The sequence below is a fragment of the Pseudopipra pipra genome, chromosome W (genome assembly GCF_036250125.1).
Source record: "Pseudopipra pipra isolate bDixPip1 chromosome W, bDixPip1.hap1, whole genome shotgun sequence".
Lineage (NCBI taxonomy): Eukaryota > Metazoa > Chordata > Aves > Passeriformes > Pipridae > Pseudopipra > Pseudopipra pipra.
The window spans coordinates 29,187,706-29,202,201 of record NC_087580.1 but is presented as its reverse complement, the minus strand read 5'-3'; the positions used below and the strand labels follow the sequence as shown (position 1 = coordinate 29,202,201).

Genomic DNA, 14,496 nt, shown 5'->3' with positions numbered 1-14,496 from the left:
AGCCCCACCCCCACCTGGCTCCAACCTCCTGGCAGGGACTTGCAGACAGTCAGGAGGTCTCCCCTGAGCCTCCTCTTCTCCAGCCTCAACACCCCCAGCTCCCTCAGCCTCTCCTCACACCACTTGTGCTCCACTCCCTTCCCCAGCCTCGCTGCTCTTCTCTGGATCCTCTGACCCCAAAAACGCTCCCCCTCCCATAGAAAGGCCAAGGGCATCTGGGGATACATTGGGGACTTTGGGGGGCTTTGTGGGGCACTGGGTCATTACTGGGGGATACTGGGACACACTGGGGGGAACCAGAGGGCATTGGGAGGACTGGGGGGCTACTGAGGGACACTGAGAGGGCACTGGGAGGGACTGGGGGGGAACTGGGGCACACTGGGGGCACTGGCAGAGAACTGGGGAGTTACTGGGGGATTACCAAGATACATGGAGGGACACTGGCAGGTTACTGGGCCATACCGGGGGTTACTGGGTGCTCACTGCAGGATCACTGGGCCATACTGGGGGGCAGTGGGAGGTCACTGGGACACACTGGCTGGTCACTGAGGGGGTTACTGGGCCATACTGAGGGTAACTGGGAGGTCACTGGGATATACTGGGGGCACTGGGATCCCCTTACCCGGATGTGGTACATCTCCCCCCCTGGATTTTGGAGGACATCCTTAGGACCCCTCCCCTGGGGGCTGGGGGACCTCTTGAACCCCACTGCTGGGCTTTAGTGGACCCCCTAAAATCCCCTCAAAACCCCTGAAATCCCCCCCTCGACCCATCGAAACCTCCTCAAGGACCCCTCATCTCACCCCAGCACCCTCTAAACCCTCTCAGTGACCCACAAAACCAACCTGAGACTCCCCAAGCCCATTCAGGGACCCCCAATCCCCCCCATGGGCCCTCCAAACCGTCTGGGACACCTTAAACCCCCTAGAGACCCCAAAACTGCAGAAAAGGCCCCTGCAAAGCCTCCCCGGACCCCTAAACCTACTCAGAGACCCCCAAAGCCCACCTGGAACACCCCAAATCTCCTCAAAAAAAAAAAAAACCAGAACCCTAAGAGACCCCCAAGCCTCTTCAGGGACCTTCAACCTCCCCCCTGAGTCCCTTCAGGGACCCCTCAAAACGTCCCCGGGAACCCCCGAACCACCCCCGCCAAACCCTCCCGAGCCCTCCAGCCTTTCCACCCACACCCGCGCTCCCCGCAGCCCCCGAGGGGATCCCCAGACCCCGCTCTCGCCGCCCCCCCCGCCAACTCACCCAGCGAAGTGCAGCGGCCGCAGGCGAGTCCTCCTCACTCCCGACCACGAGGCCAAAATGGCGCCCGCTCCGCGCGCCCCTCCGCCTTTACAGACCCGCCCCGCAGCCAATCAGCGCGCGGCCACCGCCCCTGCCCGCCCTCCGCCACGCCCCCACCTGCGCGGTGCATTGTGGGAGTTGTATTCCCTGCGGTGGGGGAGGACCGGACTTGTTGGGTTTTAGTTTTTCTGTCTTCTTTTATTTTCTTTTTTTTTCTTTCTTTTCTTTCTTTTTTCTTTCTTCTTTCCTTTTTCTCTTTTTTTTTCTCGTTCTTCTTTTTTTCTTTGTTCTTTTTTTTCCAAGTTTTTTTCCTGTTTTTTCTTTCTTGTTTTCTCTTTTTTCTCCTTTTTCTTTTTTCTTCATTTTCTTTGTTTTTTTCTTTTTCTTTTTTTTTCCTTTTTCCTTGTTTTTTATACATTCTTTTCTATCAGTTGTACTTTCAATCAGTTGTACTTTCAAGGAAAATGTAAACACATATCAGAACAATCTCCACGTACATATCTTACAACAACAGATAATCTGCCATTGTTCCAGGTTTGTGAGGATTCCCAAGATCACAAACACTGAGACACCAAGGGTGGAAGCCAAGCAACTTTATCCTGTCCCTTGCCACAGCCTTCAATCCACACCCAGCCCTGGATTTCTGCAAAGCCGCTGGGCAGGAGCAGGAGATGGAGCTGGTGCTCGGCGGGAGGGGCAGCAACAACAAACCTGTGTCTTTGGCACAGGGGAAGGAATTTAGTGCTTGAGGGGTTACATTCCACAGGCTGCCCTGGGGATCAGCTTATGCTTGGACAGTGAGAACAGCAAGAACATTCCTAATAAAAATGCCAGAGGGAAGGGAGCGGAGGGGGAGCAGGGGCAGGAAAAGGAAGCAGAGCGATGGAAGATGGGCTGGGGCGGTCGGGGCTGGGGGAAGGCAGGCTGGACAATGCCTTGTTTGGTCCAGCAGCTGGACCAGCTCCACGGCAGATGTCGGGGGAGCCTCTGCCACAGGGACATGGACAAACAGAGGCTACAAAAGCTCTCAGAGGGGTTGGGGGCTCTGGGCGGGGCTGCGCTCTCGCCTCAAGCCAGGATATCCCAGGGCAGTGGAACAGCAATTCCTGTCAGCTCCCAGCAAAGATTATTGGGGTTTGCACTGGGGAAATATTGACGCTCCAGCTTCTTCTGCTGTTTTTAGAACTTTGAGCTTGCAGTCGGGTAGAAGGGCTGGTGGGGGAGTGGGAAGAGACCCATTTTGAGGGACACATCTCATCCCTCAGTTAGATGGAGCTAAACCCCTAATGTTGCTTAGGAATAGCTGCTGATGCTCAGTTTTCTTCTTTCCCTTCTGCTTTAGTGGGATATTACATTTCCCTGCAGTATTGGTGATAGAATGGTTTGTCAGCTGGAATGTTTTGGTTCTTACAGAAAGCATAAATGCTTTTTAAGGAAGGTATTTTTACATAGGTGAGGCCTCCAAAAAAGCCAAAAAAACCCAAAGGTAATATAAGTGCAGAATCAGGTGAACTTTGGAGTTTTCTTTTTAATTCTTGTGTAGAAAAGCCATCCCAGTCAGGGACAGCAACTTATTGCATTGCTGAAAAAAAACCCCAACAAACAAACAAACAAAAGAAATCTGACTTTGTTTTCTTTCAGATTTGTTTTTGATCATAAGAATCCTTCTAGTGAAAAGGGCTAATTTACTCTTTCTAGAGGAATGTTTTAAGTGTGATTATCACAATATCACAGCTAGTGAAAAGGTTTAAAAGAGGACATTGACCTTGAACGTGTTCCTGCATTTAGGATGTGGTGTTTAACATTCAAGAAACAATAGAACTGCAGCTCATTTATTAATGTATCATCTGAAACGATAACTCTTGCTCTGTAAAGACATGCCACAAGGATTGTAGAAAGCTTGCAGTATCCCAGGAAGTACATGTGGTATTTTATCAGCGCAAATATTGATAAGATTTTCAAGGTTTCTGCTGGCAATACTCCATAACTAAAGTAAATTTTCCCTTTGGTGCTGCACTAGTTTATGATTTAATTGTTACTGACATTCCACCAGTCATCTTATTAACTTCACCAAATGAAAGGGAAATAATCCTGTATTAATTAAAGAGAGCAACTGAATTCCATCAGTCACCTTATCTTTGGCTGTCTGAGACAGGAATGCACTTCAGCTTCCCTACAGAAACTTCCACTAAAAAAGAGCTTGAGGTGATAGTGAGAGATCCATATTGAAGGGTGTGCCTGAATTATCTTTAGGGAGGAGACTTTTTTGGTGGGTGACTCCTCTCCGGAGTTTTTTTCCCTTTCTTTTTGTCAGTGGCTTTGGAAAAGGTGTTTTGTCAAGAGAATAATATTCATTTATAGCCATGTGAATGGTTTCTATCCTGTACCAGTGAAGGCAGTCATCTAAATACCCATACCCATTTTTTTGTCTGCTGGAACTGAGGGGAGCAGCAAGAGCTAAAAGCCTTGCTCTGTGTCTTTGTGAACACACTGTGGGTAAGTTCAAAGGAGCATTCAGAGATTGTGTTGTGTGAGCTTTTCTCCCTCTGTAAGGGGGCTACTTTTGAATTAGATGATCAATGGAGCATAGAGGCGTGAGAAAGTAATCATATTAGGATGTGAAACCAGCCAGAGTATGGTACAATGTAACTTCATGGCAGAAGCGAATTGTAAGGTCCACTGTGCTTTTTAGCAAGTCAGCTTGATATCCCCTATTATCAGAGCTGAGTTCTTCCTTGGTTTTGCTACGTATTGCAAGATAGATACATCTACCCCTGAAACACAGTGGGAGAGGTCATATATAGGGGTGAGAAAGATGATGATGGGAGGAAGATTCTGTGGGCAGGGGTCACTGACCCCTTGCCCTACAGCAGGGCACGCACAGACTGTTGCTATCAGGTGATGAACAGGCAGGGTTTGGCTGCCACTCAGGCATCACCTTATACTGGGTACTGGCCCTACGTGGTGTAATGTAGAGCCTTTAAAATGGGGTGTCAGGACTGCTGGGGTGAGCGATCCTCATCCTGCCATGGAGACTGTGTTGTTCCACTGGGACGCCCACTAAGCACGGGCACCGACCAGCTGCTGCAGATCCTGGCAGCCCTGGCCTGTCTGTGTGGGTAAGCACAGTTTATTGATAGGAAGCAACTGAGAGAACAAACTTTTTAATATCCTTTTAGTGTTCCTTTAATTCCCCTTTTATGTTTATAGTATTTTTCCTTTAGTTTCCCTTTTTATTAACCAATATCGTGTTATCCATAATAATGTGTTAAGATCCTTTTTTGGTATCCCTTTTTCACTAGTTAATACTGTATTAAATGCTGTTCGTAGTATTTGTTTTAATGCCACCCGATAAGGTAGTTAGTTTGTATCCTTTTTTAGTTTTTAATTCCTCTTGCTAAGTTTATTACTATTATTATTATTCTCACTGTAATAAAGGATATTTTGTGTGTTTGAGTATTTCTGGCACTTGTCTTTATTCCGGACATGTATCCAAGCGAACGGTTACAATCACAGCTCCTCTGTGACATCAGATCTTTCCTGTGACATCACATCCTCCCCATGATATCACACCTGCTCTGTGACATTACGTCCTTCCTGAGACATCACATCTTCCCTATGGCGTCACATCCATCATAAGACATCACATCTCCCTTGTGATATCAGATCATCCCTGTCATGTCATGTCCTCCCTTGTGACATCACAGCTCCCCTGTGACATAACATCCTCCCTGTGACATCACATCCGTCCTGTGACATCCACATCTCCCCTATGACATCATATCGGTCCTGTGACATCACATTTTTCGTGTGATATCACAGCTCCCCTGTGATGTCACATGCATCATATGACATCACATCTCTCATGTGATAACATATTATCCCTGTGACATCACATCCTCCCTTCTGACATCACACGTTCCTGTGACAACACACCTCCCTGTGACATCACATCTGTCCTATGATATCACATCCATCACATGATATCACATATATCCTGTGATATCATATCACTGTGATGTCACGTGCTCCCCTGTGACCTCACATCGTCCCTGTGACATCACAGCTCCCTATGATAACACATCCACCCTGTGACATCACATTTCCCCTATGACATCACATGCATCATATGATATCAAATAATCCCTGTGACATAACATCCTCCCCTGTGACATCACATCTCCCCTATAACATCACACCTCCCCATGATATCACAGTTCCCCAGTGACATCATACCCTCCCTGTGACATCACACCTCCCCTGTGACATCATATCCTTGTTGTGACATCAAGGCTCCTTTATGATGTCACATCCATCATATGACATCACATCTCTCCAGTGATATCAGGTCATCCCTCTGACATCACACCTGCCCTGTGACAGCCCGTCCTCCCCATGACATCACATTGCCTCTGTGACATCACAGCTCCCCTATGACATCACATTTTTCTTTGACATCAAATCTCCCATATGACATCATGTCCATCATATGACATCACATCTTTTCTGTGATATCATAGAATCCCTGTAAATGCACATCCTCCCCATGACATCACATCCTTCCTGTGACATCACATCCTTCCTGTGACATCATGTCCTCCCTGTGACATCACACCTCCTCCTGACATCACATCCATCCTTGTGACATCACAACTATAATATGACATCACATCTCCCCTATGACATCACACCTCCCCTGTGACATCAAACCTCTACTGTGATATCATATCATGCCTGTGATGTCAGGTCCTCCCCTGTGACATCACATCCTCCCCGTGACATCACAGTTCCCCTATGACATCATAACCTTTCTATGACATCACATCTCCCCTATGATGTCACATCCTTCATATGATATCACATCTCTCTTGTGATATCCTATCATCCCTGTGACGTGACATGCTCCCCTGTGACATCACAGCTCTCCTATGATTTGACACCCATCATATGACATCACATTCTTCCTGAGACATCACATTTCCCAAATGACATTGCATCCTCCTCGTGACATCAGAGTTCCCCTGTGACATCACATCCTTTCTGTGACATCACATCTACCAATGTCACAACCATAATATGTCATCACAACTCCCCTGCGACATCACATCCAGTGACATCCAGATCCATCCCAAGGTTGGGGGTGTGTGTGAGACAGGCAGAACCACAAATGCCTGCACAGCCCAGAGCAGTCAGTGTGGGGCTGTGCTTGCTGCTGTAGAGACCCCCAGGGAACAAACCCAGGCAGGAGTTTGGGGGGGGTGTCCCTAAGGAGGACACTTGCCTTATTATTGCTTATTATTTGTAATATCTTACAGATCTATCACACAACACCTAAGGATGGATTCTATAGAATATGTGCCATAGATATTTGGGTTGGGTCTGGCTGAGCTGCAGTTCAGTTCCCCACAGCAGCCCTCCCAGGGCTGGGCTTGGCATTGGCAGCTGGAAGGGGGTTGAGAACACCCCAGTGTTTTGGCCACTGCTGAGCACAGCACCAACACTGGGACATTCCTTCCTTAGCTGAGGGCAAGAGCCTGGCAGGGGCCCAAGTAGGCCAGCTGAGCCCAACTGACCCAAGGGACATTGCAGACCATGGGAGGTCAGCTCAGCTCTAAAAGCTGAGGCAGGGAGCAGGAGGGGGGCATTCATTGTCTGATGGCTGCCTGCTGAGGAACCGTCCCGCGGACCCAAGCCCTGCTCCTCGGGAGTGGCCGACCATGGCTGCTCATGGGAAGCAGAGAACAAACCCTGCTGTCTTTGGCTTCTGTGTGACCAAGCTTTGTTCTGCTTTTTGCTTTGAATAAACTGCCTTATCCCAACCCACTATTTTGTTTTTCCCACCTTACTCTCTCCCATGTCCTGTTGGGAAGGGGAGTGATAGAGCGGCTGGGAGGGCACCTGGTGTCCAGCCAAAGTCAACCCACCACACACCTGAACACTTCCAGAGACTCCACCACCTCCCTGGGCTACTTGTTCCAATGCCTGAACACTCTCTCAGTGGAAAAAGGGTTTTTTTAAAATCAAATTTGAGCCTCAACTGATGCAACTTTAGGCCATTTCCTCTCTTCCTGTCACTAAAGGCTTTGCAGAAGAGACCGACTCCCACACCCACTAAAACCTCCTTTCAGGTCATTGCAGAGAGCAATGAGGTCCCCCCTGAGCCTCCCCTTCTCCACACTCAACCAGCCCAGTTCCCTCAGCCGTCCCTCAGCAGACATGTTTTCCAGAGCCTTCCCCAGCTCCGTTCCCTTCTCTGGACACGCTCCAGCCCCTCCAGGGCCTTTTGGCACTGAGGGGCCAGAACTGGACACAGCACTCCAGGTGGGGCCTCCCCAGTGCCCAGCACAGAGGGGCAATCAGTTCTCTGCTCCTGCTGGCCACACTCTTCTCCACAAAGGCCACGATGCCATTGGCCTTCTTGCCCCCCTGGGCACACTCTGCCTCATATCCAGCCCCTGTCAAGCAGCACCCCCAAGTCCCTTCCTGCTGAGCAGCTCTCCAGCCCCTCTGCCCCCAGCCTGGAGCATTCCAGGGGGTTGTTGGGACCCAAGTGCAGGCCCTGACACTTGGCCTTCTTGATCCAGCCTGTCCAGATCCCTCTGCAGAGCCTTCCTGCCCTCCAGCACATCCACACTCACACCCAACGTGGTGTTGTCCACGACTTTCCTGAGGGGGCACTCGATCCCATGGTCCAGATCATCCCCAACGATGTTAAACAGGAGCAGCCCCAACCCTGAGCCCTTGGGAACCCCACTAGTGACCAGCCCCACCTGGATTTCCTTCCATTCCCCACCACTCCCTGGGCCATCAGACACTTTGTCACCCAGCAAACAGTTCCCCGGGCAAGCCATGAGCAGCCAGTTTGTGCAGGAGATGCTGGGGGAGATGGTGCCAAAGGCTTTCTGGAATTCCACAGAGACACATCCCCAGCCTTTCCCTCAGCTGCTGAGCGGGTCCTTTGTCAGAGAAGGAGATGAGGTTGGTCAGGCAGGACCTGCCTTTCCCAACCCCACGCTGGCTGGGCCTGATCCCCTGGTTGTCCTGCCCCTGCCATGGGATGGCACTGAGGAGGATCTGCTGCATGGACTTCCCTGGTCCTCAGGTCAATGGGACAGGCCAGGAGTTGCCCAGATGCTCCTTTTGGCCCTTCCTGTGCATGGGCATCCCATGTGCTTGTTGCCAGTCAGCTGGGACTTGTGCAGTTGTGCAGCACTGCTGGGGAATGAGTGAGAGTGGCTTGGCCAGCTCTTTCTCCAGCTCCCTCAGGACTCTTGGCTGCATCCCATGTGGGCCCAGGCACTTGGGGGGATCTCACTGGCAGAGCAGGTCACTGACCATTTCCTCCTGCATTGTGGGGGCTTCTCTCAGCTCCCCATCACCAGCTTCCAGTCAAAGCCTGCCTGCCAGGTGTCCAAAGGGTCAGTTCTGCTGCCCCCTCCTTCCTTCCCCCACAATGGAAAACTCCCTCATTTTGGGTCCATGTGCCCCAGACAGCTCCGACCACCACCTCACCCACCAGTCCCTGAATAATGGGATGCTTTGGGTTGGGAGGGGCCTTAAAGAGCATCTCAGCACCCTCAGAGTCAAGAATTCCTTCCTACTATCTCTTCCAACCCTTCCCTCTATCCATGTGAAGCCACTGCCCCTTGTCCTGTCACTCCAGGCCCTTGTCCAAAGTCTCTTTCCATCTTTCTGGTTGGCTCCCTTCAGGCACTGGAAGGCCACAATCAGGTCAGCACAAAGCCTTCTCTTCTCCAGCCTGAACAATCCCAGTTTTCTCAGCCCTGAGATATTTCTGAACCTCCCAGAATCCAGGGGCCATTGGGACCCTGCAGAACCTCCTGCATTCAAGTGCTCCTTGTGAAACTGCAGGCTCTCCTGGAACCCAAGGATTCCTGGAACACTGCAGAGCTCACGGAACCAAGGGGCCACTGTCCCACTGCAGCTCCTTCTGAAGCACAAGGGACCCTGGGACAGTGGGAAATCTCCGAGAATCCAAAGGGCATTTGGGGTCTGCAGGGCCTCGTGGAACTAAAGGAACCTTTGGAGACTGGGGAAGCTCATGGAATCAAGGGGCCATTGTGACATGTGGGGCCTCCTGGAAGCAAAGGAACCCTGAGATTTTTTGTGGGAACAAGTTAAGGCAGCAGCAGCTGCATTCAGTTAATCAGGATCCAAAAGGAGTGTTTTGGCCTTGACTGGTGTTTTCCATCCAGAGAGTGCTGTTTGCCAAAGTGGAAACCACTTGGAATGCTCTGCATGGTAGCCTGTGTTTTTGTCTGGTGGCTGAACACAGCCAGCACATGAGGGGAGGGGAATGTGTGGGATCAGGGCACTGCTTTTGGGCCATGCTGGGAATTCCAGTGGACTAAAAGACAAAGCCCAGGTGCTGTTTCCAAAGGAACCCCAATGAAAGGGGGACGCCGGAAAGATGGGAGGACAAATCCCAAAATGGAACTCTGTGTGTGCAGCCTCATTTTCTCCTTCAGTGCCCACAGGAGAGGGGGCAAAAAGTATTGGTTGGGACCCCAAAACTGTTTTGGGGGAAAATTGGAGATTGAGGGGACAATGGGAAAGTGGGAGGAACAGGGAAAAGGGTGGAAAAGGAGGGATAGTCTGGCAGGTCCCACAGTCCCATGGGGGTCTTTGGGCACAAGGGAGCTAGGAAATGGGGGGGCCAGGCCTTGAGCTTTCAACTTCCTGTGGTGTGCTGGGGGCTGCTGGATCCAATCCAGCCTTGGATCATGCCAACAGTTTCAGTTTAGAGGAATTACAGAGGTGTGACTGAATCACTTTGGTCCCCCAGGTTTTAATGATGGCAAATCAGATCTATTGCTAGAAGTGAATTTATTTAGAGATACAAATGATCAGACAAAATATCTTCATCACAATTAGTGCATAATATACACACTAAAACTACCAGGAGTACAGGATAAGATAGGACAGTGCACTACACTAAAGCAATTGTTGAAGCAATTCTACTCAAGCTGGCACAAAAGCAATAATTCTTAATTAGAGATGGATGGAACTCCCCCAGACCAACACTCGTGGGGAGATCTCTGCTCTCAACCTCCAGGAGTGACTTTGGGTGTTCCCAGCCAAGGCAGGAATCTCCACACACCCCTCCAAGAAGGGTTCTGTTGGAAGAAGCTGCCCCTGTGAAAGGGGACTGGCCCTTTCTGGTCAGAAGGGATGGACTGACAGTCACTGGACGCCAGGTGTTGCCTCACCATCAGGGGCTTCATTCGGGGTGGAAGCAGCGGCCGAAGCTCTTCCCGCAGTCGGGGCAGTGGTAGGGCTTCCCTTACTGGTGGGTCCGCTGGTGTTGGGTCAAGGTAGAGCTCTGGGTAAAGCTCTTCCCACACTCCCCACACTTGTAGGGTTTCTCCCCAGTGTGGATGCGCCAGTGGGTGACGAGGTGGCAGTTCTGCTTGAAGCCCTTCCCGCAGTCAGTGCAGCGGAAGGGCCTCTCATCCGTGTGCGTCCGCTGGTGCACGAGGAGACGGAAGCTGGTCTGAAACCCCTTCCCACATTCCGAGCACTTGTAGGGTCGTTCTCCGGTGTGGATGAGCTGGTGGATGTGGAGGCTGGAGCTGTGCCAGAAGCCCTTCCCACATTCCCCACATGCATAGGGCTGTTTCCCAGTGTGGATGCGCTTGTGGGTGCAGAGAGTGGAGCTCCGGCTGAAGCTCTTCCCACATTCTCCACATGTGTACGGTCGTTCCCCAGTGCGGATGTGCTGGTGCTGGATCAGGTTGAAGCTGTCCCTGAAGCTTTTCCCACATTCCCCACATGAGTAGGGCCATTCCCCAAAGTGGATGTGCTGGTGGCGGATGAGGCTAGAGCTGTGGGTGAAGCTCTTCCCACATTCCAAGCACCTGAAGGGCTTCTCCCTGCTGGGAGGCTGATCAGGGACCACCAGCTCAGAGCTCCCCCTCAAACTCCAGCTGCCTTCCCAGCACAGGCTGGCTCTTTCCTCCTCAGAGCACCCTGGGATGGCTTTGGAGCCCCTCCTGCGGGGGGATCTCCGGCCCTTTTCCTCCCCGCTGCCTTCCTGCACCGGGGAGCCCTTCAAAACGGCCTCTCCCACCAGGGTCTCACGGGGGGATTTGTCCTCCGGGCTCTCCGTCCTCAGCTCGGGGCCTGGGGCAGGAAGCAAGAAGGACAGGCAGGGGATTTGCCTCCGGCCCACAGGGAAGGCCAAGGACATCCCCCCAACTCCGGCCCCGGCAGGACGGCGGCGCCAGCGGGGTTGTCCTGCAGCCGGGGCCATGCTCGGCTGACAGAGCCAGCACAACACCCGCCCAAAGGGACACTGACTTCCTCCTCACCTGCCTGGGGGGCCCAAGGCATCTTCCTCTTCCTCGCAGCCTCCTCCTCCATCCACCCAAGCTTTGGGAAGGACAAATCCTGATGGGGGGAAAACAAGGGCTGAGCGCGTTGGCTTGGGGGTTCCTCCTGCCCAAGTCCATCTCTAGAACTCACCGGGCATCCTGTGTCCATAAAAACCTCCAAAACACCAAGATTCAGCTCAGAAAAACCCAAACCACTGACATTCAGGCAAAAAACCTTCAGAAATAGGAAGAAGACCCTTAGTCCCTCAAACTGCAAAAAGCTGAAATTCAGCTAAAAATACTCCAAAATATGAAGATTACCCCAAAAAATTCTCCCAGAAGTTCCCCTTCCCTGGTCTCTCCCTTCTAAGGTTTGGAGGGTCTCCCCTGTCTGGGACGCTGGGGGTCCCACTTAGGGATGCTGGGAGTGTTGGAGGTACAAAGGGTTCCTTCTCCTGTGACTCTCGCCTTCAGGATGCTGCATTCACAGACATTCCCCCTCTCCAGGTTCTCCACTCTGTTGTCCCAGGGATCCCAGGGGTCCCCAATGTCCAGGCTTCTCCTTCTCTGCGCCCCTCGTTTCAGGCTCCTGGGGGTCCCAGGGCTCCTCTCTCTCTGTGTTCCCCCCTCCAGGCTGCCAGGGGTCCCCCAGCTCCACACTCGGCAGCTCCCGGGCTCCACACCCACCCCCGGCACTCCCGGGGGGCCCCAAACCCGCTGTGTCCCCCCCGCCGGCACCGGGCTGACAATGGAGCCGGCGGGGCCTGACCCAGCAACACCAACCCCCATCGCAGGGGGGGACCCACATCCCCCCACCCACCGCCGGGGCTCTGCCACCAACCCAGCCCAGCACCCCCAAAAAACACCTCCTGCCCACCCCCAAGAGCCCCCAGGGGTGGAGCAAGAACAGGAACAGCAGGAGAACAACTGCCCCCCATCCCATGGGTGCCCGGGAATGGGAAACTTGTACCAGATATCCTGGGGGGAGCACGGGGGGTCAGGACATACTCAGGCTACCAGCACAGATTTCCCTGCAAAGTCTGCAGTGAGTCAAGCTCTGGAGAGAAGATTGTGCCCCATGGATGGGATTGCAGAGGCTCCCTCAGGTCCCCAGCAGGAATCAGAAACCAGGACTATACACAAAAGCCCACCCTGAAGAGTTCTGTAGGAGTGTCCTGTAGGGAGGGGACACTGTCACCCCATCAGGGAAAGGCTGGCAAGTGGGAGGCTGATCCAGGGGTCTGCAAGAGGCCTCGTGCTCTGCTCAGCCCCAGCACTGCCTGGTACCAACACCCCCGGCTGCCCCCAGCCCTGGGCAGCTCTGCTGCCACAGGCTGTGCCCTCACCGTGGCCCTGCAATGGCCCTGCCTGTCCCTCACCCGTGGCCCTGCCCGTGGCCCTGTCCCTTGGCTCTCTCTCTGCCAGCTCAGTGTGGGGCACACGGGCTGGGGGTCCCTCCCAAGCCCCCCGGGCAGCCGGCGTTGGCTGGGGGGATGTGAGGGCTGGGCCTGCTCAGCACAGCCCCGGCCTCGTGCCCAGCGCCTCTTTCCTGACCCACACAAGACCTTCCCGGCCCCCCCAGGGCTCCCCTGCTGCTGCCTCTGCTCCTGGCCCTGCCTTTGCTGCTCCCTTGGCTGGGGCAGCGGCTGCAGGGGGGGATGGCAGCAGCTTCAGCTCCACGGCACTTCTTGGGGGGAGCTCAGCCCGGGGGGGACGGGCAAGGACCTGATGGGGATGGACAGGGGCCCAGCAGGGACAGACAGGGCCTGCAGGGGAAGGCACAGGGACAACCTGGCCCCCCACACTGCCACAGCTGTCTCTGCTCCTCTTTGCAGGCTCCGTGGCCAGGCACAGTTTGTGTTCCTGGGTGCCCACCATCTCAGCACTTGGAGACGCTCAAATCAGCGCCCGCAGCTCTGCAGCAAAGCCCCAGCTCACCTGGCACACAGGGGATGGACACAGCACCTTCAAGGGGATGGGCACTGTCAGCTTTGCCTCTCTTCCCCACCACAGGGCTCTCCTTCCTCAGCAGCACCTCTGCCTTGCACTTATTCTCAGCCTCACCTCAGGGACAGCTCTGGGCTCACCTCCGCGCCACTTCTCAGCCTCACCTCAGGGCCTGGGCTCAAGGACAGGAACCTGCAGGGAGGGGACATCAGGTGCAAGCTGAGGGCTGCCTGCTTGCACTGGCCTCTGAGCTTCCTCCCCCTTCTACAACCAGCCCACAACTCAGCCTGCTTTAATAACACCACACATTTACACACTAACCTTGGAGATAGATATGGACAGACATCACCCTGGGGATAGAGCCTCAAGCATGTGCTGCCATAGGAATGGCAATCACAGAATCACAGAATCAGCTGGGTTGGAAAAGACCTCCGAGATCATCAAGTCCAACCCTGGATCCAACCCCGCCATGCTTCCCAGACCATGGCACTGAGGCCACATCCACTCTCACCTTCAACACCTCCAGGGACGCTGACTCCACCCCCTCCCTGCCCAGCCCATTCCAAGGCCTGATTATTCTCTTGGGAAAAAATTGCTTCCCAATATCCAACCTAAACCTCCCTTGGCACAGCTCAAGACCCAGCCCTCTTGTCCTACTGCTGCTTCCTGGCACAACAGCCCCACCCCCACCTGGCTCCAGCCTCCTGGCAGGGACTTGCAGACAGTCAGGAGGTCTCCCCTGAGCCTCCTCTTCTCCAGCCTCAACACCCCCAGCTCCCTCAGCCTCTCCTCACACCACTTGTGCTCCACTCCCTTCCCCAGCCTCGCTGCTCTTCTCTGCACCTGCTCCAGCCCCTCCAGGGCCTTCCTCAACTCAGGGGCCCAGAGCTGGACACAGCACTCCAGGGGTGGCCTCACCAGC

General features: G+C 53.4%; 1 protein-coding gene across 1 annotated transcript; it reads right to left on the bottom strand.

The window, feature by feature from the left end:
• Positions 1 to 10,194: 10,194 nt before the first annotated feature.
• LOC135405438 (zinc finger protein 239-like) lies at positions 10,195 to 11,934 on the bottom strand. Its single transcript, XM_064640134.1, has one exon. It carries the CDS (start codon positions 11,564 to 11,566, stop codon positions 10,598 to 10,600), a length of 969 nt encoding a protein of 322 aa, XP_064496204.1. The 5' UTR covers positions 11,567 to 11,934; the 3' UTR covers positions 10,195 to 10,597.
• Between the last annotated feature and the right edge of the window lie 2,562 nt (positions 11,935 to 14,496).